At 36.6% G+C, this 27634-nt stretch overlaps 1 protein-coding gene across 1 annotated transcript in view; it reads right to left on the bottom strand.

Moving 5' to 3' along the window:
• The window catches only part of Ipo5 (importin 5), a 45921-nt gene extending 20241 nt beyond the window's left edge, over positions 1-25680 (bottom strand). Inside the window, exons 1-10 of the mRNA XM_076872410.2 lie at positions 25440-25680; positions 19860-19940; positions 17141-17333; positions 13983-14085; positions 12416-12512; positions 12123-12227; positions 6768-6890; positions 6557-6677; positions 3226-3313; positions 1012-1118 (exon numbers count right to left, since the gene is read on the bottom strand). Of these exons, the coding sequence (XP_076728525.1) occupies positions 1012-1118; positions 3226-3313; positions 6557-6677; positions 6768-6890; positions 12123-12227; positions 12416-12512; positions 13983-14085; positions 17141-17333; positions 19860-19940; positions 25440-25529 (1108 nt within the window). The 5' untranslated portion in view covers positions 25530-25680. The remainder of the gene's footprint in view (positions 1-1011; positions 1119-3225; positions 3314-6556; positions 6678-6767; positions 6891-12122; positions 12228-12415; positions 12513-13982; positions 14086-17140; positions 17334-19859; positions 19941-25439) is intronic.
• Between the last annotated feature and the right edge of the window lie 1954 nt (positions 25681-27634).

The raw sequence follows: 27634 nt of genomic DNA, 5'->3' as shown, positions 1-27634 counted from the left end.
TTATTACTGAATCTTACTAATTTAGGATTCCATAATCCTGAGGGTGGAGGCAGAGAATATGCTCAGCCATACGGGAGACCTAGAATTCAATTCTTAGCATTAATAACTAATTAATAAAATTAATAAAGAAAAGATCCTTTAGCTATGGTTTAACTCTCATTGCCTGGCTCTTGCAATCTATTCCATGTAGATAAAAATACTCATATACAGTGTCCTAGGAATGTAGCTTTCTAGGCACAACCTATAGCATCATAAAAACAAAACAAATACTCATAAAAGAAAAGCCAGGACTTCTGTAGAAAAATGTTGGCATTAACATTATTTATAATCAACAAATCTATTAATATTTGAAAGGGATTGTTGAATGCTATGTGACTATTAAAAAAATGAGGCAGACTGTTACATAGTGATATGATAAAATGTTGAACAAAAGTTTAGTTAAGTTCTCTGTATCCATATTATATATTTACATTAAAAACATCACACACATGAATAAATGAAATCAGAAGTCTCAGAGAACTGACAACAATGGTCATTTCTGAATATGAAGTAAAGGACTTGAAACTTACACACTTTTGTATTTTAATTTTTCAAAAACACCATGCAGGTTAACTTTGCAATTAAAACAACCCCACAAATTAAAATAAAACATACACTTATCTTTGGTATTGATAAAAACTACAGGTATAAGGGCTGACAACTAACACAGTATTACATGTAAATAACCTAAATATTTCTGACTACAGAGCTAACTATAATTTCCTTTAGAGTTTACATACTTTTTTCCTAAACACTGATGCCAATTTTGTGAAGAGGAAACTGAATAATTGTTTCAGTACTGAGAAAAATATTCTTCAGCTAGTGACTGAATGTTCCCAAAAATGACTAAATAAAAATTTCATCAGTAGAATACAAGAATTAGGTTAAATATTCCACAAACGCCATTTGTTAAGAATTTAACATTTAGAAAGACTCATTCTACTATGGTAGCATTTGAAGCAGATAGCTTACGGTTTTGAAGCATTTGCATAATGTGTTCCTTGATCATTGGCAGAACAAGCTTTCCACCAAGTCCACAAGCCATCCGGTCTAAAGCGCTCTCACCAGCAACTGCATTGCTAGATAAACAAAATAATGTAATCAAAGACACACAAAAAATGTTGCACTGTACATACTTCTATCCATGTTTTTAAACTGGGATTGAGAAAGAATTCAAGCAGTCTTTTGCATGTGATATTCAATGATATTGAAGTTGAATATTAGAAACCCTACAGCTTAAAAAAAAAAAAAAAAAGGAGGGGGCAAGCATAAATAAAAACTTTGATCATGCTCTACCATGATACTTTTTAATAAAAGTCTTCTGTCTTGCTGGGTACAATAGCACACCTGTTTGGCAGGCAGAGGCAGTTCAAAGTCAGCCTCAACAATTATGGAGGCTCTAAGCAACTGAGACCCTGTCTCAAAAAAACAAATAAAAAGGGCTAGAGATGTGGCTCAGTGGTTAAGTGTCCCTGGGTTCAATCCCTAGTTACCGCTTGCCTAACCCCCCAAAAATCCTGTCTGAATCTTTTTCAGAATTCAGAGATAAAAGTGGGAGGTTGATGAACCTTGTGTATCTCCCTTCCTAAAGATATCCTTCAAACACAGGATTGTCCACCTCCCAATATTAACTTATTACTCATCTTTAAAGGAATACAAAGTGCACTGCCAAAACTATGCACAGGTGCAACTGTTTTCACTGAAATGATCAAGGCACAGAAGCATTTGTACATTTATTCTGCTCACAGCTGCCAAGACTAATAGTATTTTGTCATATGCATAATCTTTAATTGTTCTGTGAAGACAAAACTACAAAGATAAAGTTATAAATAATAAAAGTTTTTATTATATAAAATAATCTTTACAATAGGACTTTGGACCTAAAATTTTTTATTTTGAAAATATACTTATGATCTGCTTATTCACAGATAAGAAAATCTTATTCATTAAATCCAGAAAAACGTTTTGTAAGCTTAATGTAAATTTAAATATCATTTACAGAGCAAATTAGAGGACAGGTAGCACAATGTTATGGTAATTGAACCAGAGAAGGAAAATATTTAACCTGTCTTCTCTTCAGCCTAATGAAGGTTTACTTTCATACACTTTAAAACAGTACTGAAGCCAGAAATTAATCTTGAGTTCAACAATGTGATTAAGCCTCAAAAATGCAGCATGCATATTGTTTTATCGTGTGCATGTATGAATATGTAACAGCAAGTTCCATTAGTATGTACAACTATAATGCACCAATAAAAAGTGGGAAAAATGCAGCAAATATTCTGCAAGCCAAATGTTTTAAAAAATTTTTATCTTGGTTAATTTAGCAGCTTATAATGTACCAGTCTTTTGGGAAAATAATTCAAGTTCTTTATAAGAAAGGTAGTAGAATGATGCACTAGGAAGAACAAGAAGTAAACTAATATTAAACCTCAGCTTGCTAACTGGCTATGTAACCCTGGACAAATAACTCATCTTCACTCTTTGATTTCTGCCATCTATAATACATGTTAGGGACTACTGAAAAAAATCAAGTGGTAGGCAATTCAGGAGGGTTAGGAAGGAAGATCACGAGCGTTTAGGATCAGGGATTAAGCAAGACCTGTCTCAAAAAATAAAAAGGGATAGGGATGTAGCTCAGTGGTAAAGGTTTCTAGGGTTCAACCCCCAGTAAGTGCTCCCTCCAAAAAAAGAAATTAAAACAACAGAATTTGAAGTGCTTTTTCATATGTCAGGTATCATCATCAGTAATGCACAGCAAATACAGATTTTGGCTCACTTTTCCATAGGAATTTAGATTCATGGGACCTACCTAAGCTAAAACATGCCAGTACCACACAGTATTACTGTCACTCGGTGTACATGTGGTACATTTTGCGTTTCTAGTTTTTTCAAAAAAGATAACTCTCTTTGTTGTTATAGGTAGCTTTCCTGATTATTTATAGAATACAGTTTTATGTACTATTTACAATTAAAATAAACCATGTCTTTCATTAAACATTAACTTCAAATTACATTAAGAAAAATAAATAAAATACAATTTGGAAAATGTTATTCATAAATGCATATAACAGAAAGGCAAAGTGTCCCATATTCCAAATTTAGAAGTTTAACAGCATCCAGTGGTAGCCCCAAAGCTCTCACTACCACCCTAGACCCAGCTCCACCAGTAATCGATGTGATTACCTATCAAAATCATCATCTTCTAGTTCATCAGCATTTGCCCAGTCCTCATCTTCTTCGAGATCAACCATCATTGCTAACATCTGAGGAACTAAAGTGAAGAATTATTTCATTCCTGAAGACTGTGGCTTTTATTACTTTGTCAATATCACCATTTATAAATAAGAATTTTAACTTAAGTTTTACTTTGCCTTTAAGAAGAGTAAGACAAAACAAATATAATAGGCCCTCTGCATCCACAGGTTCTTCATCAGTGGGTTTTAACCAAACTCAGATTAAAAAATATTCAGGGCTGATGGGGGGACTGCCTGTACTAAAATTTGTACCACTTGTCATATTCCTTGAACAATACATTTTAACAATAATTTACATAACGTTTTCATTACATTAGGTATAAGTAATCTAAAAAAGGCTAAAAGTGAGAGGATACGAGGTTACATGTAGTTATTATGCCATTTTATAAGAGATCTCAGCATTATGAAATTTGGTATTTACAAGAGGTCCTAGTATTAACTGTCCCCAGATACTGAGAAAACTATATTTGTCTGTTCCCCCAAAAGTTGACTTCTTGTGATAATTGCTTTGGATCTTATTTTTTTCCTTTAAAGTAACAAAAACGACATTTAATTTTTTTTTTAAAGTCAAGATTAACCAATTATGTCCCATCATCCTATATAAAGAACACCTAATAGAAACCCATGAAAAATTTTAAAGAAACCTTTTAAAAAAAAATTGCTCCATTTAAGTTTTTATAGGCAATCTATAGATTAAATGGGACATAATGATTAGGGAAAACAGTCAAATTTCCTCTGAACTTCCTACTGCAGTCTCTCATATCCCATAACAAAATGAATGTTTCATTCCTAATTTTTATACTTGAATCTATACATAAAATTATAGTACTCTTCTATTTTTAAAAATATGATAAATGGCTTCATGTTTATACTTTTTGGAAATCTGTTTTTCAACAATCATGAATTTCACAGAATTCCATTATACCAACAAACTACCTATCGTCCTGCTGAACATTTTGTTTCCAGTTTTCCTCCCACTAGGAAAATTTAATTTAATGAGATTATTACGTATATCTCCTCCTTGACAAGTTATGAATCTAAATACGAAGTTGTTACAAATATCTTCAATAGTACAAAAAATCAAACTGCTTTCCACAGTACTTGCATAAACTTCCACTGATCAGATGAAGAGAGGGCCTTGTCTTATTTCACAAAAATGTGTGAAGTGCCCTGGAGCTAGAGAGTAAGAGCCCTGTTGGCTGCACACCTTTCAACACTTGACAAGTTGTATTCCACAACCACACTTGTTCAATTGGGGCTCAACAGTGCTCATTAACTATGTCAGAGTTATCTTTTGTGAATTTCCTCTTCTTAGCCTTTATCTATTTTCAATATACCAAAACTTTGTTGACTGTGCACATTGTAATTATTTTCTCCCAGTTTGTGGGTTTTTTATTTTCATGTAGCATGTATTGACTTAATCCAAAAAATCTGTTTTATATCAATTTTTGTATCTATGGATTGTAACTCAGTCTTAAGAAAAAAAGTTCTTCATTATTAAACTTTACTTGTGAAATGTACCAGTAATACTGAGGCCTTTCATCCACCCCAAATTATTACGTTATCTGGAACTGGGATATTTTTTCCTACTAAAAATAACTACTTATCTCAACCATATTTGGTGAATTTCCTTTTAATTCAACTTTATTTCCATGTGCATGATTTGCTCCTACTCTCTCTACTCTGTTCATTTCCACTGTCTGTATCAGTACTATCAATGAATTCTAAATTCTTACGACTTGATAAGGCAAGAGCTCAAATACTTTTCATCAAAATCAGCTTTGCTTATGAATTGAAATGCATTCTGCTGTCATGCATGACAACATGAGAACAAATTAATTAATTAAAAAATCAAATTTTCTGCTCTGGGAGCTATATTCTTTCACAAAAATCTTAAGGTCAACTTTATTAGGATTTTGACTAAAATAATATTGGATTTATAGGGTGACTGAGGAAAACTGATGTTTAGTTCTATTAGTCTCAATGTCACTTGATTTTTTTTTTTCCCCACAAAGGTCTTATACATTTTTTAAATTTATTCTTAGGTATTAAAGGTATTAGCAAGTCATGCCTACACTACGTGATCTTTCCTAGTAAATTTTCTAAGTGATTCTTATTAGTTCATATGCACACTATTATTTTTGGTTTTGTTGTTTTCTTGAAGTCCTGAAAATTGAACCTAGGAACTGAACCTAGGGCCTTGTCCATTCCAGGCAAGCACCCTAACCACAGAACTATAGCCCCAGCTCAACTTTAAAATAATCAGTTCTAACAATTCATTTATTTATCTTTTTGTAGACAAGCACACAGCCTACAAAGAAACAATATCTATCTTTTTTTGCCAATACTTATAATTTTTTTTTTTGTAGTTGTAGATGGACAGAATGCCTTTATTTGTTTTTATGTGGTGCTAAAGATCAAACCCAGTATGTTACACATGCTAGACAAGGACTCTGCCACTGAGCTACAGCCCTAGCCCTACTTACGTTATCTTGACAATGTCTGGAACTGTCAGCACAACAGAAACAGTGATAGTGGGAATATTTTTCTGTTCCTGTCTTTAATGGTAAAGTTTCTAAAATTCTAATTGCTACTTCTTTATAAAATAAAAGGTAGGTGCCACTACAAAAACCAAAAAACAAAAATAAAAACAAAAAACAACCTTGGTGATGTATTTTCTAAACTAATGGTTCAGATACCAATTAGCACAGAAATAGCTAGGTCAGAAACCATCAGTTCAGTTTGTAAATCTGTATCCTAGACACAATAAACATAGTATTTCCACAGTACAACAGTCATGTACATTTCTCCGCCAAAGAGTATAAAACAAAGCAACCTAATATAGTAAAGAGAGCTCTGATCAGTGTTAGATTTGTGTTCTAATCTTATCTTCACTTTACATACCACAATTAAGTTATCTCAGTTTTCAGCTTTCTATTAGATGTCTAGATATTCTATGATTACTTTTAATTCTATTGACTTTGTTCAATATTTTAACAAAAAAATGGCAATCTATCATACTGTTCACTATAGCAATTTTACTTAGCAGGCTTTCTATGGGTCTGCAGTCTTTAAAAAAAACAGCCACAACAGTGGGTCCATGCATACACATATAAAGATCCATTTCCCTAGGTTCATCTGATTTTTAAAAGACATCCATTATATTCTCAAATAAATCTGAGAAATCACATAATCCTTAGTACATTAATCCAACAATTTCGCCACATTACACACAAACTGTTTGAAGACCTCTGACTTACTTGTCTGAGCAACAATATTAGTGTGTTTTCTTAACATAGCAGCTGCAGTCTCTGAGAGTGTCACGATCACTTCAAGGGCAAGCTGGCGCTGCATGTTGTTGAGGCTTGTGTCTCCACATAACTACAAAGAAGACATATTTGTATACATTTAATAGTTTAGGTTGTTACTTGAAAATAATATGCACAATATTTACTGAACTGTTTAATTTACCTTTAGACTTAGCTGTAGAGTTGCTTCCAAGTGAGGACGCAAATACTTTGGAACGGTATCTGCAATCTCAACAAGAGACTTTAAGACTGAATCATCATTCTGGTAGCACGAATCATTTACAGCCTAGAAAAAACAGAAAAAAGTCTCTGTTCAAGACTCATTTTATGCTTACTTAACCAAAACATCCCCCCAAAGGCAGCCAATAGCAAAATAATATTACTAAACCTTTTCCCCCACCAAATAATTTAACAGTCTATATTCGGCAAATGTTCTACACATATACACCCTTGTTTTGAGGACTGTTAACTAGAAACACAAAAACATTTAAATCTGAGCCAGAGAAAATACAAATCAAAGCTGCAATAAAATATCATATCAACCCATATACACTGGCTATTATCAAAGTGAAAAAATAATAAATCTGGTGAGGATGTGGAAAAAGGGGAACTGTAAGTTGGTATAGCCATTTATGGGAAACTGTATAGGGGTTCTTCAAAAACTAGAAATAGAACTACTATATAATCCAGCATTCCAAATATCCTGTGTATGTATATACACAAAGGAATTAAAATCTGTATGTTGAAGACACATCTGCACTTGTGAATTACAACATCATTTATAATAGCAAAGAATCAACCTAGGTGTCCACTGACAGATGAATGGATAAACAAAATGTGTTATATATACACAATGAAACATTATTCAGTCATAAAAAAGAATTTCTATCATCTGCAGTAACACTGATGAAAAATAATATGTTAAATTAAAATAAGTGAACAAGACAAACACTACATCATGTTCTCAGATATGTGGAGTTAAAAAAAAAAGTTGATCTTCCTTGTGTACTAGGCCCAAGGCCCAGAGTTTCATCCCAGCACCAGCAAAAAAAAAGAAAGAAAGAAAAAAGTCAAAGTAGAGAATAGTGGTTACCAGAAATGTGGGGGGGGGGGGGAAGGGATGAAGAGAGGGTGGTTAATGTGTATAGGGGTATAGATGGAATGAGGAATAATTTCTAATTTTGTATAGCACAGTAGAATAACTACAGTAGATAACATTCAATGACATATTTTATTTCAAAATAGCTAGAGAATATTTTGAATGTTCTCAGTACAAAGAAATAATCAATGTCTAAGATGCCAGATACACCGATTATCCTGATTTGATCATTACACACTGTATACATGTACTGAAATATGACTGTACCCTATAAATATGTGCAATTACAATGTCAACTAAAAATAAATATGTATTAAGATAATCCAAGTTAAATTAAAACCAATAAAACTATAATAACTACAACAAAGACTGAAGGCTGTTGGGAATTTTTTTTTAATAACCAACTATCTCTTTATTCTGTCTTTTCTATATTCATGTCCCAGTCTTTTCCATACATACAGTAAATACTAGATCCTATGATATGCATTAAAGTGTTCAACATTACCCATTTTATTTTTCATTGATACTGAGTTTGGTCTCTGTGGTTCTTGGGCATTTTTTTTTTTTTTTTAAATCTACCATTATGCCAAAGGAATAAAAATTTCTGGAATTAGGTATAAAAAGAGTAACACAACTTTAGGTGATAAAGTACCAAATAACAACATTTTTTTTTTAAAGAGAGAGAGAGAGAATTTTTCAATTATTATTTATTTTTTTAATTTTCGGCAGACACAACATCTTTCTTTGTATGTGGTGCTGAGGATCGAACCCGGGCCACACGCATGCCAGGCGAGCGCGCTACCGCTTGAGCCACATCCCCAGCCCAATAACATATTACACTAAAGTTTTATAATAGACCTAAAATATCTATTCAGTATGATAACCTGGGGAGAAAAGTCAATAAATTCTATTAGTATCTTTTTATCACACGAAAATCATCTGATGCCCTACATCCTAACATAGTGGTTCTAAACAGAGCTAATGATGAGAAAAGGCCAGGGATACTTGATATCCTATGACACAAAAGCTTAGAGGGATTCATACAATCTTTTCATCATGCAACTCACATGATCACAAATGTCAAATATTTATAAAAATGATAAACTATGATCTGAATCTAGAAATTCTTAAAGTCACAGATCATTTTTTGCCTGGTTTTAATGTACAGTTGACTATTTGAACACTGAACCAAACAAGGATCAAACATACATGGAAAAAATTCGCATTTGTACTGATCTTGTATGACTTTTTCCTTGTTATTATTTTCTAAATCAATAGAGCATAACACCTATGTATGAGCATTTATCCCTTATTAGGTATTCTAAGTAACAAAGAGGACTTGAAGTATATAAGAGGATATGCGTAGGTACATACAAATACTATATGATTTTATATAAAGGGATTTGGGCATTTAGACTTTGGTATTGGCAAAGGGGCTGGAACCAATAACCTGAGGATACAGAGGGATGACTATATAGTGACACCCCTCCCCAATGTAACTACTGTATAAACTGTGGCACTGCAGAATGGATACTTTGTTTCAAAAATCTAGAACTTCATTACTTCACATAATCAACAGTAAGAGTAGGGTTTTTTTTTTTTTTCTTTGCCTCCCGTTATTCTATTTTTCTTCATTAATTAAAGGTTCATCTGTTTTTACAGTGTTGGGGGTGGATGAACTCAAGGGCATTGGATGACCCAACAACATCCACAGACATTGTTGGTTTTTTTGGTTTTGTTTTGGAAAAGGGGTCTCTTGTTGGGTTACCCAGGCTTGCCTTGAACTTGGGATCCTGTGGCTTCGGCTTCTGAAGATAATGGGCTGTCAAGTGTACAGATGTGTGCCGCTCTGCTCAGCTGACACAATACTTTAAAATGTGTTTCTTTGCCTAATAACAATATTGATTGTTATGTAATTCTTATTTTATTTTTCCTGTTTTCTTTATGGGTGCTAGAGATTGAAACCAGCCCTTTTTATTTTATTTTTATTCTATTACCACTACTACTAGTATTCCACTTACTACTACTGATGCTACTATTAATTTTTGACACAGTGCCTTGATCAGTTAACAAGGATCTCACTAAATTGCTGAAGCTGGCTTAGAACTTGGGATGCTTCTGCTCACCTCAGCCTCCCAAGACAGGCAGGGGCCACCATGCCTGACCTCTAGCTTACTTTCATGGTATTCAGAGAAGACATGTGGTGTGATTTCATCCTTTAGACTTTGTTGAGATTTGGTTTATGTTCCCTTTTATGGTCAACTTTGGTAAACATTTCATATTCACTCCAAAATGCATACTGTGTAGTCGTGGCATTGCAGTGTTCAGAACATGCCCATTAGGCGAAGAGTGTTCATGATGTTGCTCCACTGTACTTTGTTTCTATTTACTTATTGCCTATTTCATCAGCTGCTAAGGAATGAGTGTTCTCATCTCCTTGCCATAACTGATTTGTCCATCTTTCATTTTAATTCTGTCTAGTTTTCATGTATGTATTTTGAGTTTATTTAACTAGTTGAACACTAGCTTGTTTATGCTTTCTGAAAGATTTAACTGTTATTATTGTGTATGTCCCTCCTACACCTGGCAGTGTATGCCTTGTATACACATATATATACCTTGAAGTCAGACTGAAAATAAATAAATGACTGGGTACAGTGGCATATGCCTGTCATCCCAGTGGCTCTCGGGAGGCTGAGGCAGGAGGATCGAAAAGCCAGCATCAGTTTTGTGAGACACAAGCAACTCAGTCAGACCCTGTCTCTAAATAAAATTCAAAATAGGGCTGGGGGATGTGGCTCAGTGGGTGAGTGACCCTGAATTCAATCCCTGGCTACCTCCCTCCCCCAATAAGTAAATAAATACCTTTATTTTGTTTACTTAGGTTTTTTGTTTTGTTTTGTTTTTTATGTGGTGCTGGGATTGAACCCAGTGTCTCACGCATACTAGATAAGTGCTCTACCACTGAACCACAACACCAGACTGAGAACACCATTAAGTGCTCTTGCTCAGACTGTGGTCTAATTGATTATCCCCTCAGTTTGGTCTCTCTCTCTGTCTGGGAGATAGCTTCAGAGAAGTCTTCATGACTCTCCCGGGGGACAATTTTCATTTTCTGCTCAGAGTGTGTCTGTTTACCTCTACCCCTGTCCATCTGACTGCTTCCTTCTCTCTCTTTCTCCCTTTCTTCTCCCTCCCTTCCCTGTTTTTCTCACTTGTAATCCTAGAATGTGACCCAGGATGACTACAGGGGTCTTCAACAGGCTGCTCCAAATGCAGCCTCAGTCTTCAAGGGGAGGACAGAGCTTGGGTATATTTAGGGCTGACAAACATTGGCTGCACTGCTAGTTTTTATATGAACACTGCCTACTATGTGCAGACAGATAAAAATGAAGATAGAGCTGGCAAGCTTTCTCCAGCTTAAGTTGACCCAGAGCATGTGGTGTTTTATGTTTTAGTCTAGGTCAAGAGCCTGTGCTTTTTTAGCCAAGGCAGCCTCTCTTAGAGCCCTGTTACAGCTTCTTATTACCAATTGTCTAAATGTACAATTTCGGTCTGTTACCAAATGTAAAATGACTTGTGGTTTAAGAAAATGCTTATTTCTTAGAAACAAATAACAAACAACAGCAAAAAGAAAAAGAAAATAGTAAGAGTAGGGACTGGGGTTGTAGCTCAGTAGTAGAGTGCTTGCCTTGCATATGAGGCATTGGGTTCAATCCTCAGCATATTAAAAAAATAACTAAATAAAATAAAGGTATTGTGTCCATTAAGAAATATATATATGAAATAGAGCAGTATTGCATGGTATTTGACTTACCAATGATACCTCCCCTGTTTAGCTACTGCATTTGTATATATCACTTAGAAATCACTTACTCCACTTTGAATTTTAGTAATGTTTCAGCATTTTATATCTGGAAAAGTACACCATTTTATTATACATTACTTTTTATTTCCTTGTATTTAATTTTAGCCATTTATTGGTATTTAAAAATATACATGAGTTTTACTTCTTATGCATTTCATTTTAGGATAATATATGGGAAGTAGCAAAAATCTGTCAAAACAACACAGTTTGGAGTTTTGAAAAGTTAAGAATCACTACTCTAGCTTATCCAACATTATTTTGCTGATTTAGGCAGGAAGGTACCCTTAAAACATTAACTTGTCCTTGAGTACTAATAATGTAGTTTTAATAACAAACTACTTAATTTACAATGTACTCTTATAGGGAGACCAGTGTTTGATTTATGATACTACCACTTACTACACTGTAAGACTTGTATGAGCATATAATAGGCAATGAATATTTACTTAATAAATGAACAAATATACCTCAAAACCCTAAAGAAAACTTGAAACTAATGAATATTAATATGGAATGTAATTATTATTTATTCTATACTATTTGTTTTTTACCTGTAAGAATCCAGGTAACAAATCTGCAAAATGTTTGAACAGAGCAACATTATGCTCATTTGCAAGTATGAACGCAGCAGTAGCTCTAGCAGATAATGTCCTGATCTAAAATAAAGAGAGTAAAATAGGACAAACATGAGAAACTTTTTTGATATATTCAAGGTCAAGTTTTTTTTTTTTTTTAACTCAGGATGAAATTATTTTCAGTAAAACTAGCACTTACAATCTTCTAATACATAATTTCACAAGGTGGATTAACTTAGATGTTAAGTAATGGAATTGAAATCATTTACCGATGGATGTTCCTGATCTTGCATACACTGAACTAACATCCGTTTGATGACGTCTAAATAGTGCTGCTGCTGGTTCCCAAAAATTCCAGGGAAGTTCCTGAGAAATGATCCAAAAATACTCTTTAAAATTACATTTTATCCTTGTAAAGTGTGAGGAAGAATCTCTAATGAACTGTTCACCTGGCTCAAAACATGCATTAATGTTTAGGCCAAATATATACACGTGCTCTAAGGAATTCTCTTTCTGGGTTGAGTGAATGGAAGCAAACAGCAAAAGCTTGAACTGGGCATACAGATTACTCAGCAGCCTATTTCCAGCCCATGCTTTATCTTTACCACTATGTCGCAACTGGAAACTGACCTGAAGCATAGGATGGGACAAGAGCAAAAGATTTCAGATGGTAACTATAGTAATCATGCTTTCTGACCATCTGTTCCTAGTCTTAGTGACCCAGGGAATTCAAGATCTATTTTACTTTTAAATGTAGTAAACAAGTCAGTTGAATGCTTTTCATTCTTTCTATAATCTGAATTACTTAAATAAGCAAAATATTGTGATATTTTAACAAACTTCTCTAAATAATATACAAAATAATATAACTTGACAACTGAAGTAGAAAATGATGACTAAAAACTATACATCTGGGGCTGGGGATGTGGCTCAAGTGGTAGCGCGCTCGCCTGGCATGCGTGCGGCCCGGGTTCGATTCTCAGCACCACATACAAATAAAGATGTTGTGTCCACCGATAACTAAAAAATAAAAAAATATCAAAAAATTCTCTCTCTCTCCTCTCTCTTAAAAAAAAAAAAAAAAAAAAAAAAACTATACATCTAATGGCTCACCTGAAAGTTACAAATCTAACATATACTATTCATTTTGGTGGGGGCGGTACTGTGGATTGAACTCAGGGGCACTTGACCACTGAGCCACATCCAGTTATACTTTGTATATTATTTAGAGACCGGGTCTCACCGAGTTGCTTAGTGCCCTGCTTTTGCTAAGGCTGGCTTTGAACTTGGGATCCTCCTGCCTCAAACCCCTGAGGTTTTGGCATGCACCACCGCACCTGGCACTAATCATACTTTAAACAGCAGAAAACTATGGGAACACTGTAGGACAAAAAATAATCACCTAATTCTAAACTTAAACCACATGTTCACACACTTAGAAGTTTGTTAAAATATCACAGAAGACCCAGAAAACACACTGGGAATTCACTAGCACTCTCATTTTCTTTTTCAAGATACCAATATTAAAGTGATTTTATAAAAGCTACAATTGGTAGTGTATTAACCTCCAAATAAAGGAAAAAAAGCAAAGCCATTCAAGAAAAATTCTGGGATCCTAAGACAAAAAAGAAAACTGCAGAGTGAATGAAAAGCTTCATTTCCAACCTCCAATGTTGCTTTTAATTCAAATACAAAGCTTATATGAAGACCTAATTTTTATTTTAAGGCCCCAAACCAAAATTAGGCTAAAACAATCAATTAAAATGTGTTTTGGACTTTCATGACATTAAGCTAAAAATGACAATAACAGAAATAAAACAAGATCAATGGATATACCAGAATATGTGAAGGGCAGCTTCCCGCAGTCCCATATTTTGAGAGCTTACTGAATCGAAAAGGAACTTCAAACCTTCAGGCCACTGGTTGTTGCCATCCTCATCTAAAAGGGAAAAAAAATCCATTTTGAAGCCAAACTTCAAAATATTAATGATGAATCCCTTTAAACCTCATTCAAAATATGTAATAGTATGTCACTTGTTCTGTATTTTTAAAAATGCCAATAAAATTGAGTTCTTTAACCATAACAATGGTCAAAGATTAATTTAATATTAATGGTATTTTTTGTATAAAATATTAGGTTTATAATTTCTGTATATGGGTTACAAAAGCACAGAGTAATATTTTATATTTATTTATTCATTTTTGGTACCAGGGATTGAACAACCAGGGACACTGATTTACATCCCTGGCCCTTTTTATTTTGAGATGGGGGTGTCTCACTAAGTTGAGAATCCCAGGACTAAGAGAGGGTATTCATACTTTTGTAGTTTTAAAGTGCTATAGGATAGTATCAATGTTTACTTTTTTTTTTATTTACAATTTTTTTATTGGTTGTTCAAAATATTACAAATCTCTTGACATATCATATTTCATACATTAGATTCAAGTGGATTATGAACTCCCATTTTTACCCCAAATACAGATTGCAGAATCACATCGGTTACACATCCACATTTTTACATAATGCCCTATTAGTAACTGTTGTATTCTGCTACCTTTCCTCTCCTCTACCATCCTCCCTCCCCTCCCCTCCCCTCTTCTCTCTCTACCCCATCTACTGTAATTCATTTCCCTCCTTGTTTATTTTCCCCTTCCCCTCACAACCTCTTATATGTAATTTTGTATAACTCAATGTTTACTTTTTTAACAAGAGTTAAAAATCTAAATTTTTGTGATACTTTGTAATAAAAATGAGTAGAACCACAAAAGCTATTGTGCCACTTATAAGACTCATTAGTTATATTGTTCCAAAAACCTTAAGGGTTGACTAGGAGATTCAGGTCAGCCCGAACAATATAATAAGACCCCATTTCTTAAAATAATAATAATAAAAAAGTGTCGGGGGTCCTTGGTGCATACCTATATTCCCAGTGACTCAAGACACTAAGGTAACAGGATCACAAGTTTAAAGCCAGTCCAGGCAACTTAGTGAGACCCTTTTTCAAAATAAAAATAAAATAGGCTAGGGCTACAGTATCAGTTGTAGAGTGCCCTTGTGTTCAATCCTCAGTAATACCCCCCCCCAAAAGCTGATTGTCAGTGTGATATTTGATCAGACAGTAAAATAAAATACCCCATTCCCAGACCCTCAGGCATGCTAGGCAAGCCTTCTTTTACCACTGAGTTATATCCTTAGCCTTAATAAAATACCCTTTTAACTGCCCCTTCAGCATAAAACATAAAAGATTATACCTTAAAGGGGATAAAGATGTTTGCTTTAAAAAAAAATTATTTGAAAATGTTTCCATTATTAAACAATTTAACAAGAAATGTCACCTATAAACCTGTGCACCACACATTTAAAACCTGAAAAATGAATTATCTATTCTATTTAAAAATATTCAAAATTAAAGAGTTCAGTGGATTTTGAATTTATTTACTTGAAAAATAAAAATCTGAGCCAGCAGCAGTGGCACATTCCTGTAATTCTAGTAACTTGGGAGGCTGAGACAGGAGGATCACAAATTTGAGGTCAGCCTTAGTAACTTAGATCCTATCTCAAATTAACAACAGGTTGGGGATGTAGCTTGGTGGTAAAGTACTCCTGGGTTTAATCCCAGGACATCCCCCACAAAAATCCAAAACATATTTCTTGCTGGTTTCTAAAAATTTGTAGATATCAGAAAAAATGATAATCTGCTAGTTGTTTGACAAAATTAAAAAATTAGTGTCATAATGTACACAAAGCACAATCAACAATGTTATATTTTTTGGGGGGGAGAGGGGGCTGTGGTTTCTAGGGATTGAATTCAGGGGCACTCAACCACTGAGCCACATCCCCAGCCTTATTTTGTATTTTATTTACAGACAGGGTTTCATTGGACTGCTTAGAGTAGCTACTGAGGATGTCTTTGAACTTTGGATCTTCCTGCCTCAACTTCCTGAGCCGCTGGGATTACAGGTGTACGCCACCATGCCTGGCTAATATTCTCCTATTTAACCCCTATTTCATGAGGTAATCCTCTTAATTATTAAAAATGTCATGTAGATGAATTCTGCTTGCAATCACAACTATGAATCCCTATTCAAAATTAATGTATGCAGCCGGGTGCAGTGGCACATGCATATGATCCCAGCAGCTTGGGAGGCTAAGGCAGGAGGATTGTGAGTTCAAAGCTAGTCTCGGCAACAGCGAAGCACTAAGCAACAGTGAGACCTTGTCTCTAAGAAAAATACAAAATATGGTTGAGGATGTGGCTTAGTGGTTGAGTGTCCCTAAGTTCAATTCCCAATACCAAAAAAAAAAAAAAAAAAGTATGGGTTGAGGGTGTAGCTTAGTGGCAGAGCATGTACTTAGAATGCACACATAAAATATATACAGTAGTACATATGTATGATTTATCACTATACTTATATAATTGCAAAAGCCCCAGGAATTCATGGATTTCAACTTCAATTGGCAAGTTTTAAAAGATTAATTATTTTCTTTAATAATTCTGGTGATTGAACTCAGGGCCTTGTATATGCTACGGCAAATTCTCTATCACTGAGCTACATCCCAGCCCTTTTAAAAAAAATATTATTTTATAGGTCCTTTGAAAATTTCATAATTTAAGACAGGGTCTCATTAAGTTGCCTAGACTGGCCCTGAACTTTTGCCAATTGGTAAGCTTAAATTACAAAGTACTTTATACCAGGAGTTAGCCTGTGCTTCCAAAACTTCACAGATTAAAGAGGAAAATATAATTGGCAACTTTCAAGCAAATTACAAAACTATATTTCCATATGGATGTTTCAAATACCAATAGGTAAGTATTATGACTAGATTTTATAAGTACCTATAATTTTTGGCTGTAATTGAATAATCTATAATCATATTCATTTTGAATAGAATAAACCAAATTCTATTGTACTGAGAATCTTCTTCCGCAAGATTCCAATAGAGGAAAAAAAAAGGGTCTGTAACATAATTATACATGTACTTGCATACACACCTATTAAATTCCTGGCCAATTCTGCAGCAATGTCACAAATTTTTTTCCTCATGCTAGACTGTGTTTCCATCTGAATAATCATCAGTAGTTCACTCTTGATGGCAGTCTGAACATCTGATGGAAGAGTTGGATAGACTTCATCAAATGCAGAGGACAAAAGACGTCTTAGGAGTACAGCAGCCATTTGTCTAGCCTTTAAATAGATAATAGTGTTAATAACTTCATGCCTTACTAGAGAAAATATTTTCAACAGATTCACTCTACCATTGCTGTATTTCACTATCCTATTTTTATAATTTATTCACAAAGCATCTTTATTTTTTAAAAAGTAAAACATAATAAAACTCTTTCAAATCACATTAGTATGTATAGAAAATGCCATACCACAAGTCATTTTACTTACAAGTGAGAGAAACTCCTAAGCACATTAGAATTCAGTAGAAACAGTTTTGCTGTGATAAACTCTATAATTCATACTTTAAATACATTACTTAGGAGAAATACTTTAAACTGTAAACCCTAACTCTTTCCTAACTCTTTATCTGGTTCTCATTCTAGAACAAAAGTATTTTTCCTACCTTAGCTTTAGGCTTTCAGACTATCTTGTTATACAACCACTCTTTTTCATTAGGGTTTTAGAAAATCTGCTATGAAATCCATTTATCTTTATGATTCTTTTGCTTTGCTGAGACTGGCTTTGGATTCTCCTGTCTCGGCCTCCTGAACCACTGGGATTATATGCATGTACCACTGTGCTCGGCTCCCATTTTTAAATCTATGAAATATATTTAAGTTTGGAGTTTTCTATATAACATTCCCCGAGATTATCAAATGAAAGATTGCAAACAGAAGGCCTGATTGGGCAATTTAGCAAGACTCTCTCTCCAAAAAAAAAAAGGCAAGGATGTAGTTTAGAGACAAAATGTTCCTGAGGAGGCTGAGGCAGAAGGATCTCTAAGTTGAAAATCAGCCTCAGCAACGTAAGTGAGACCCTGTCTCAAATCAAAATTTAAAAATGGGCTGGGGATGTGGCTCATCAGTAAAGTGTCCCTGAATCAAATCCCTGACACCAAAATAAATAAATTTTATCCTATCAAACCAATAAATCATTGAGAATATCAAACCAAAATCTTTCCTGCTTTCATTTTTTTCAGATCATTATTGCTTATTATCACTATATTTTGGGATTGTGACCAACAAAAAAAGGTAAGCTATACAAATAAAAACTTGCCAGTTGTCTCTCTCGTGCTTTTCAATAAGAAATCCTTTTGTTGTGCATTCTATGGTAGGCAGCAAACTTAAAAAACTTAATATATATGCTCTAGAAAGAATTCAAAGCAGTTAAAATGTTCATAGATGGGGTTAAAATCAAGTTTAATTCTTGTACCTCCTTAAGGACTGAAGCCATAATCAAATGAAGTTAATTAATACTCATCATTTGGTTCTAAATCTTTTTTTTTTGAGAGAGAATTTTTTAATATTTATTTATTTATTTATTTTAGTTATCAGCGGACACAACATCTTTGTATGTGGTGCTGAGGATTGAACCTGGGTCGCACGCATGCCAGGTGAGCGCGCTACCGCTTGAGCCACATCCCCAGCCCCTCATCTGGTTCTAAATCAAATTAAGATTAAGAAAAAGTTTAATACAAGTTTTAAAAAGGAAATAATTTTCACATTATTCTTGGCTTTAAAATTTGTTTAGGAATATAACTTGCATTAATCTCTCAATGATCCAAACAGCCATTTGTTTAACTGCTAGACGTTTACCTTTTATATGCTTCTTCATATCTGGTATTCATTTGAGTTACAGATAAAAAATATGTTACTAAGGTAAAGAAGCACCATTTGACATCTATTTAAAGAAAAACTTGGGCATTGTCATACTGCTTTCTAAGTGCTATGACAATATGAAATTGCCAGTGTGAACTGAGTGAAGAAATCAGGTGAAACATAAAAGTTTAAGTACAACTCCATTTCCATCAAATATTACTATAAGCATATACAATGTGACTTTGGGCAAAATCTTATTCCATAAAATCTAAATGCAATGCTTTATAGGCAAGATAAGTTTTCTAGAGTTCTTCAACACCTTTTTTCAAAGTAAAGCGAGAGTCAATGACACTCAATACTTACAGGGTATTACCTGTATAAAGAAAAAAATCAAATACACTAAATGCAAAGGAAGAATAGTAAGAAAACTATAAAATCCTAATACTTAAATAGCCCTGTTTTATTATAAGGAAAAAGGAGACTTAAAATTCAAGCAAACAAGATTCTAGAAAGTGTCTCTGTTCCAAACCATCTTGCTAAAGATTCATCTAGACAGGATTATAATCATAAATTTTTATGGATAAAATATATTTTTCAAAATATTTGTAACATTAAAATACTGAATAAATATCCTCCTTTAGAATGAAGCTTCAATGAAAAGAATTTTTATAGATTAGAAATCACTTCAATTTTAAAAGTTAATTATTTATAAAGCCATTAAGTTTTATCTACCCTAGACATATCATCTTATTTGGAAAAAAGGAAATGCTCATACAATAGGTAGTACTTTAAAAACTTTCACATCACAATTTGTAGGTAGCTCTTAGCCAAAAAGTTCAAAGTTTAAGTAAAATGTAATAATAAATAATTCTCATTATCCTCTCCTGACAATCATCCTAATCGATGTTTAGTAAGAATTTAATATTCTCAAATATTAAGGAAGTACCTCCTCAGCAGCTGTTGTATTTCTGATGGCTTGTAAGAGGAACGTGATCTTTGACTGACCTGGAATATTTTCATAGGTTTCCTACATGGAAAAAAAATTAAAGTTTAGAATATAAAGTCAGAAAAGTTTGTAACTCAGAAATGAAATGAGAAATGGGAAGCACCCATGCATAAGCCATCTGGGTCTAGTGTCAACAATTTCTATTGACATGAAAATATACTTTGAGTAGGTTATGAAAGAGGATATCCATTTACATATTCTTTTCTATCTAGCTTTCTTAATACATGTTTCTAAGGTGTCTGTATATTTTCTTACCTTGGGCTCCCTGGTTAATACATTAGAGAGTGAAAATACTGTAGAAAATGATTTAAGGTATTCTGAAAAATAAGTGCTCAACTTAACATTACCTTATATTTTGGGGAATGACTTATAAACATTTGTTAGACTAAATGATATAGAATTAGTTTAAATCACTACTACTTAAGCAGCACCAGATATATACCTCAGATTAAGCAAATCAAAGAAAGGAAAGTATTCAAATTCTTTATGCTATGTTTTCTTTCAAGCAAGGATTATATTAAAACTATATTATATACATAAATAAATGGTTACATTTAAGAGAAATTTGGTCAAGAGATTTTTATAACATTTCTAGATCTATTAAAGTTTTGTGCCTCAGAATAATTTCCTCTTTGTTAATAATATAAAATCAGAAGAAATTAAATAAGAAGCAGGTATCAATTAGAAGATTGTCAATATGGATCAAAAAACAAGTCCCAACTATATGCTGGTCATAAAGTAAGTTGAAGGGAACACAGATTCTTGTGTGTGTTCAAAAATTCTAACACTAGGGGGGTTAGAAATCAACTACTTGGAAATCAATTTAAGAATACTTGGAATATTTCCCCTTAAAAATCTTCTTAGTACATAAATAATAAATATCATCCACTCTCATTCTATTTCCTTTAAGGGTCTAATGTAGTTAACAAATTTTTTTTTTAGCCATCTAAGTTCAAAGACCTTGCCTGCTCTCTAACATCGCACTTTTATAATCACCTGGCTTCTATGGACAAAAGCAACAAGATGAACAAGGCTACTTAGAATCCAGGGTTACCTCATACCTTTTAAGTGGTAGATGGCATCCCTGAGATATTGATAGAATCAAAGCTTATACCTTACATGACTTGCCAAGATCAAAGATAACAAATGACAGAACTCTGGTCTTCTAAGGCCAACCATACCCTAAATATCTCTGGCATTGAAGGCTCTGAGTTTCATCCCTGGAGGTTCACTCTACTTAACAGCACAGTTCTATTTATGCAGTGCTACGGTTTTCAAACTCCCCAAACCTATCTCTAAGGAAGACCTTCTGATAACCTCAAGTTCTACTCTAATTAAAAGTACACAGGATTAAAACAATGCTGAAAACTGTGCCAAAAAGCATTCATGGCTGAGAAGATGGTCTGAATTTATTTATTCCAAAATGAGATAATTCATGCAAAGATATTCAAAATCTGATTGCAAAAATGAATATGTAACTTGAAATATTTCAATTAATTTTTCCAAAGCAACTAGAAAAGCAGTAAAACATCTTCATTTAAACAGTCTCTCACAGGGAGCTGGGGATATGGCTCTTGCCTAGCATGCATGAGGCCCTGGGTTCAATCCTCGGCACTTCAGTACCACCACCACCAAAAAAGAAAGTCTCTTACAGTAAAATAAAAATCTCTTTTAATTCCCTTGCATGTGGCATAGCCCCAGATACACTGTAAATGCAATAAATGGCTTACGCTTAAATTTCCAGTTTTCTAAATAGTTTTTAAAAAACAAAATCTTCACTAAGCTATCAATCACTTTCAGAAAACCTGCTAACAATTTTGAGGATCTCTGTATCTCTATCCTTGTTCAGGTAGAACAAGGATATTGATGTGATTATGCCAATTCCAGTAAAGACTTATAAACATGACATCAAATACTCAATACAATTACATACTAGAGTGTGGTGGTAGTGTTTAGCATGTATGAGTGACATCTAATTCCTGAGGTTCTCACCACTGCATACAGCCTTAAAGTCTCAGCCTAAATAGGCAAATTTTGTAAGGGCAGAGATGGTATATCTCTAGTACATCAGAATACAGCAATTGCTATAAAGAATATTTCTAAGACTGTGCCTAGCACTAATCTAGATCGGTTCAGTAAATGTTACCAGTGTGGTGATAAATATTTTAATTTCATTTGATTCTACCACAAAGTCCAAATTTCATCTCCCTACTTCTCTGCCCACAAAGGAAAAATGCTAGTAAGTATTCTTCTCACTCATTCCATAAGTATTTATGATGAGCCTACCTTGTGCGAGAAGATGGAAGAACAAACTACTTTTACCTCTTGAAACATCTTGGTCCCTCAACAATCAGGCATATTTTTCAATATTATTCTCCTTAATCCGAATGATTAATTTCTACATTATAATCAATGAGGAGTCATATAAAACCCATGCATATAATTAATACAATACTTAAGCTAACATTATATAAAAATGTCCAATCATGAATACTGTTGACAGTCAACTGGGAACTACTTGTCAATTGTTTATTCAGGCAAATTATTTTATTTTGATACTTGAAGACATTCAAATAATTTGTTCAAGTATGGGAAACATTTTCTGTAAAGTTAAAAAAGAAAAATCTTTGCAGTTTTTTTTTTTTTTTTTTTTGGTGGTGGTGGGGGGTACTGGGTATTAAACCCGGGGGTGTTTAACCAGTGAGCTTCATCCCAGCCCTTTTTGAGACAGGGTCTTGCTAAATTGCTAGCGGCCTCACTAAATTGCTGATACTGGCTTTGAATTTGAGATCCTCCTGCCTCAGCCTCCTGGTCACTGGGATTACAGGTATACACCATGGTACCTAGCTTCTTGCAGATATTTTAAAAATAGAAATAAAATATAAAGCCTATCAAATAGCTAATACAATAGGAGAAATTTCAAAACTTATGTTTTGCAGCCCTTCAACAAAATATAACAATAAAATCTCCTATTGTATTTGGTTTTATATTTGAATACAAATCATTTTAGTCAACAAATTGGTATGTATGTACCAACTAAGTATTTTTATTTTAACCAAGTAAATTACAAAGATATTTACTAAGTACAAGCCAATTCACTTCAAGGGAAATATTTCTACATTTGCTTTATCAGATTTGATGCTGAATTTTATTTAGATTACTCATAAAAGGCTTATTTCATAAGGCAAAGAAAAGGGAGGCAGGTACTGAGATGTCCTTATATGCAGTCAATTTCTCTCAAATATTTTCCTAAGTAGCTCTATTCACAGACCAACTTAGTACTAATTATATGACACTAAGAGGCTTGCTCCTAGCATTTACTTTTTTGACAAATTAAGAAAATTCTGTATCTCAATACTTATTTCACATACAAATATATTCTCAGGATATAAAAAAATAATAAAAAATAAAAATGTAGTATCTAGATGTTTTCACTAGCAACAGGGAGACTGAGAATAACAGTACTTATTTCCAATTGTTCTTTATGAGAAAATGTGCTGAATGCTGCTAACTACCCCCAAAGTGATGTAAGTGATAAAAGATTTACAACAGGCACCAATTGGAATTCAAGCTGAACCAGACACTGGTATTTAGTTCAATAGAAGGGAGATTCCCCACTAGGCTTGACAATAGAGACTTAAGCAAGTGGAGGAAAGAGGGAGAATTAAACTAGCTTACTAATTACACTGCTGTTCTGCTTTGTAACAGCATGGAAATTTCTATTATGGGTTAGGATTAAGAATTTACTTTGGTGAAAAATCATCTCTGGAGTTAGTAGAAAGCATCAACATGTTTTTTAGGATCATCATATCTTGAGAGCAAAATTGAGGTAACTAATATATGCATATTACTTCTAAATACAAATACTACTTTTAAGTATTCTAAAAGTAATCCCACCCCCCCAAGTATGCAAAGACAGGTTTACAGGTTAACATATAGCACTATTATTAAGAACAGAACATAAAAACCATAATTATCCATTCACAAGGGACTGTTTATATAGATAATACACCTTGTCTATATAATGAAGTCTCTAGCTGCTTAAAAAAACTCTTCAGTGGTAACATGAAATACAATGGGTGAAAAATCCAAGCTGCAAAATAATGTGTGTATTGTAAGCCCATTCAAGAAAAAAATGAAGGTATACACCTATGTTTGTAAACACACATTTTCAAGGAAGATCCAGAACACACTTGAAGAACGGGTTAAAAACTATCTGTGTCGTTTGAATTCTTACCCTGAACATATCTCACATGCACAATGAACAAAAATTAGGACAAAGGTAACAGTTTTAAAGTGTTTTTTTTTTCATACAAAAGTGAATTTCCAGTATATTAACTTCACTTATTACTAAACCATTAAGTATGATGATGTGTAAATCCTACCCCATTCAAAGCACATATTAACAACATTGTCGTTTGTTTAAAAGATAACTCTCAACTCTTCAGGCCAGTTTGGGGGGGGGAAAAACACATACATACACACACACACACACACACATATATGTAAAAATAAAGAAAGACCCTCCTCCCTCAATTTCCTTATCTATATGTAAAGTAAGTTTTGGCTCTGTAAAAGTATCTCAAAAATCCCTCCGTGAATCTTATAAAAATCTTCAATCACATGGTTGCAAAGAACTCCACGAATAATCAAGTTTGAGGGTCGACTGGAAAGTTTCTCCCTTTCCTCCAAGTATCTCCTACAAGCCCAGGTCTGGACACTGACAATGTCTTCTACGGAACGAGCGTGTCTTACTGCTTGCTAATCCGCAGGTGTATTTCAAATAATGTCTCTTGAACTATATCCGAGAGAAGGGAGAGAGATGCAGGTTAGAACTAATGAAACGGAGACTCCAACCTACGGTGCTGGCTCAGATGGACAACGGAAGTCCCGTGCATGCCACTTAGGAGACCGCCAATCTCCAGAGATCAATGAAAAGCGGTCTGCGGGCGCGCAGGGCACGGAGGGGCCGCTCAGGAAGCATCCCCGAAGGCAACTTCTCAGGACTGGGCTGCGTGGACCGGGCAGCGGCTCCTGACGGGACTAGACCCCGGGACTGAATGGGAAGAAGCGAGGGAGCGAAGGCAGGGCTGGGAGGGAGCAAGAGCAAGGCAGAAGAGGAGCGAGGTGCGGGTCCGGGTGGCCCGGGGGCTGGGCTGGGCGCCGAGCGGGCCCGGAGAGCGGGAGGCCGGGGCGCGGCGGCCCGCCAAGTTGCGGCCGGGCCCGGCCCGCCGGCGGCCCACCCCCTCGGCGCGGCCGCTCCACACTGGGCGGAGGCGGCATGTCAGGCGCGGCCGCACGTGTGCGCGGGGCGGCGGGAGGCAACCGGCGCCGGCGCCGCGGCTGCAAGGGCCGGAAGGGCCCGGGGCGCGGCGAGAGCCGCGGGCCGCCTCACACGTGGGCTGCGGCCGCCGCCCGCCAGCCCGGCCTGCGCGGGTCGCGGAGTGGCCGAGGCCCGGCGTCCGGGAAGGGGCGGCGCGCCGGCTGGGGCCCGGGGACCGGGGCGGCGAGCTCGCTTACCTCCGCCTGTTTCCGGACCACATTGTCGGGGCTGAGCAGGTTTCCCAGGAGCAGGTAGAACTGTTGCTGCTCCGCCGCGGCCGCCGCCATTGCGCTAGGCGTGAGAAAGAGAAGGAGGGAGGGGAGACAGGAGCCGTGAGGCGCGCTGGCGGGCCGGCGGGAGGGGCGGGGGCGGGCCCAGCGCGGGGACCGGCACCAGAGGCGGCTCGGGGCTGGGGGGCCTGGCGGGAAAGGGCGGGGCAAAGGGGAAAGGGGAGGACAGGGCGGGGCCTTGCGCCCTTTCACCCCGCCGCGGCCGCTGGAGCCGGCGCTTCATTGGCCTGGGGGGCGGGGGGCGGGGCTGAGGCCGCCTCCTCGGGGGCCGCGCCGATTGGCCACGCTCCCTGCAGTGCCGTCACTGGCCGCGCGCGGCGGGCCGCCGGCTGAGCTATGGGGGGGCGGCTGACGGCTTAGCTTCCCTTCTGGGGCTAAGGCCGGAGCTGAGACTGAGGCTAGAGCCAGGTCCCGGACTCGACCAGAGTCGAGTCGCAAGGGTGGGAAGCGGGAGGAGTCGGCGGGCAAGCCTGGCAGCGGCGAGGGGCCAGAGGCCCGGCTGGGAAGGAGGGGCCGGCTCCTGAGCGCGGGAGATTTCGGCGCCGCCGGCTGGCGGGCCTCCTCCCTGTCTGCCCCCAGCCCCTCCCCGCAGCTCGGCGAACGGGCCCAACCCTCTGGGTCCCCCGCCTCCAAGATTCCTAGCCGCGACCCCCCGATAAGGGAGCCCTTCGAGGCACACTTCCCCTTAAAGCTCCCCCACTCCTCCGACGCCTCCTGTGTCAGACCCTCCGGTCTCCCCCGGGGCCATGACTCAGGCCGCCCCTTCCTCCCGCGCGCTCACCAGTGACTCACACTCTGGGCTTGCCCGGAAGAGGGGTTACTCAGCCCAGCCTCCTGCCCGTCGAGGCCGGGGGACGTCCACGTAGCTCATACGCCCCCGCCCCGCGAGCCTTGACTGTTCCCTGGTTTGGGGTCCCGTTCTTTCAATGACTGAGAAACTGCCCTCCCTAGCGAGGCGGTGGATTGTAGGGCTGACCTCTATTAATGAAGTCCACCAGTGCCCAGGGGCCCAGACACCTGGTTTGAGTGGCAGCTCTCTGCATAGGTGCATACAAGACCAGGCTGCCCTCACTGCCCGGGCTGCCAGGGCCACGAGATCGGTGTTCACACCATCTTCCTTCTGCTGAGACCCTGCTGTGTTCAGTGTATTTGTTGATTGGGCTGAGGGGTGACAGTGGAAAGAAACAATTCACTTTTGCCTCAAAAGGACACTGTATTCCTAGTGAGGAGGTCCAGGTGGGGTGAGATGGAGAGGAGTTCTACATCTCTGGCAGCTCCTAGTATTTAGGGAGTTTAATTTCCTGTTGGCTATTTCTGCTCTTTGAAAGTCTTCTTAAACATTTGCTCTTAGATGATTTTAAAACTTGGCCTTGTGTCGCCTCCTGGCCACTGTGTGCAGAATCTGAACTGAGGCTCTGGGATCCACATGGAGTTGTGATAGCCAGCCAAGATTTTTATGAAGGAATCAAATTGATTAGTAGAATTCCCTCAGTAAGTTTTAGCTGTAGCAGTGTTTTAGCTTTGAAAACTTCTCTTCAGGAGGTTTACGGACCTATATTTGTAGAACTGAAGTTTCTTTTTTCATTCATCTGTCACAGTATTTCTTCAAAATCAAACCATTATGTGCATGTTAAGATTCTAAGGAGGCTTTTTCCTCACCCAAATTTCTTAAAATTTAAGGCGTTACATACTAAAAACCATTTTCAATAACTAGGGTAACAGTGAAAAATTCTCAAATATTTCAACATATCTAAATATTAGATATGCTAACTTAAGTTTGTGGATTTGTCAAAATAAGTGTGCTTGTTTTTTTGTTGGTTTTTGTACTGAGGATTGAACCCAGGGGCACTCTACTACTGAGCTACATCCCTAACCCATTTCACTTTTTACTTTTGAGACAGTGTCTTGTCAAGTTGAACAGGTTGACTGAACCTAGTGGTTCTCCTGCCTCTGCCTTCCCAGCCACTGGATTACGTGTGTGTGCCACCATGCTTATATTGGGGCACTTTTTTTTTTTTGATGAGACAAAGCATGAACTTGGAATTATTTTAGGCTAGAAATAAAACAATTTTGTAATTAGTAACTGCATCAACTGCTAGACC

The sequence above is a fragment of the Callospermophilus lateralis genome, chromosome 12, assembly GCF_048772815.1.
Source record: "Callospermophilus lateralis isolate mCalLat2 chromosome 12, mCalLat2.hap1, whole genome shotgun sequence".
Lineage (NCBI taxonomy): Eukaryota > Metazoa > Chordata > Mammalia > Rodentia > Sciuridae > Callospermophilus > Callospermophilus lateralis.
This window is presented reverse-complemented; position numbering and strand designations above follow the sequence as displayed.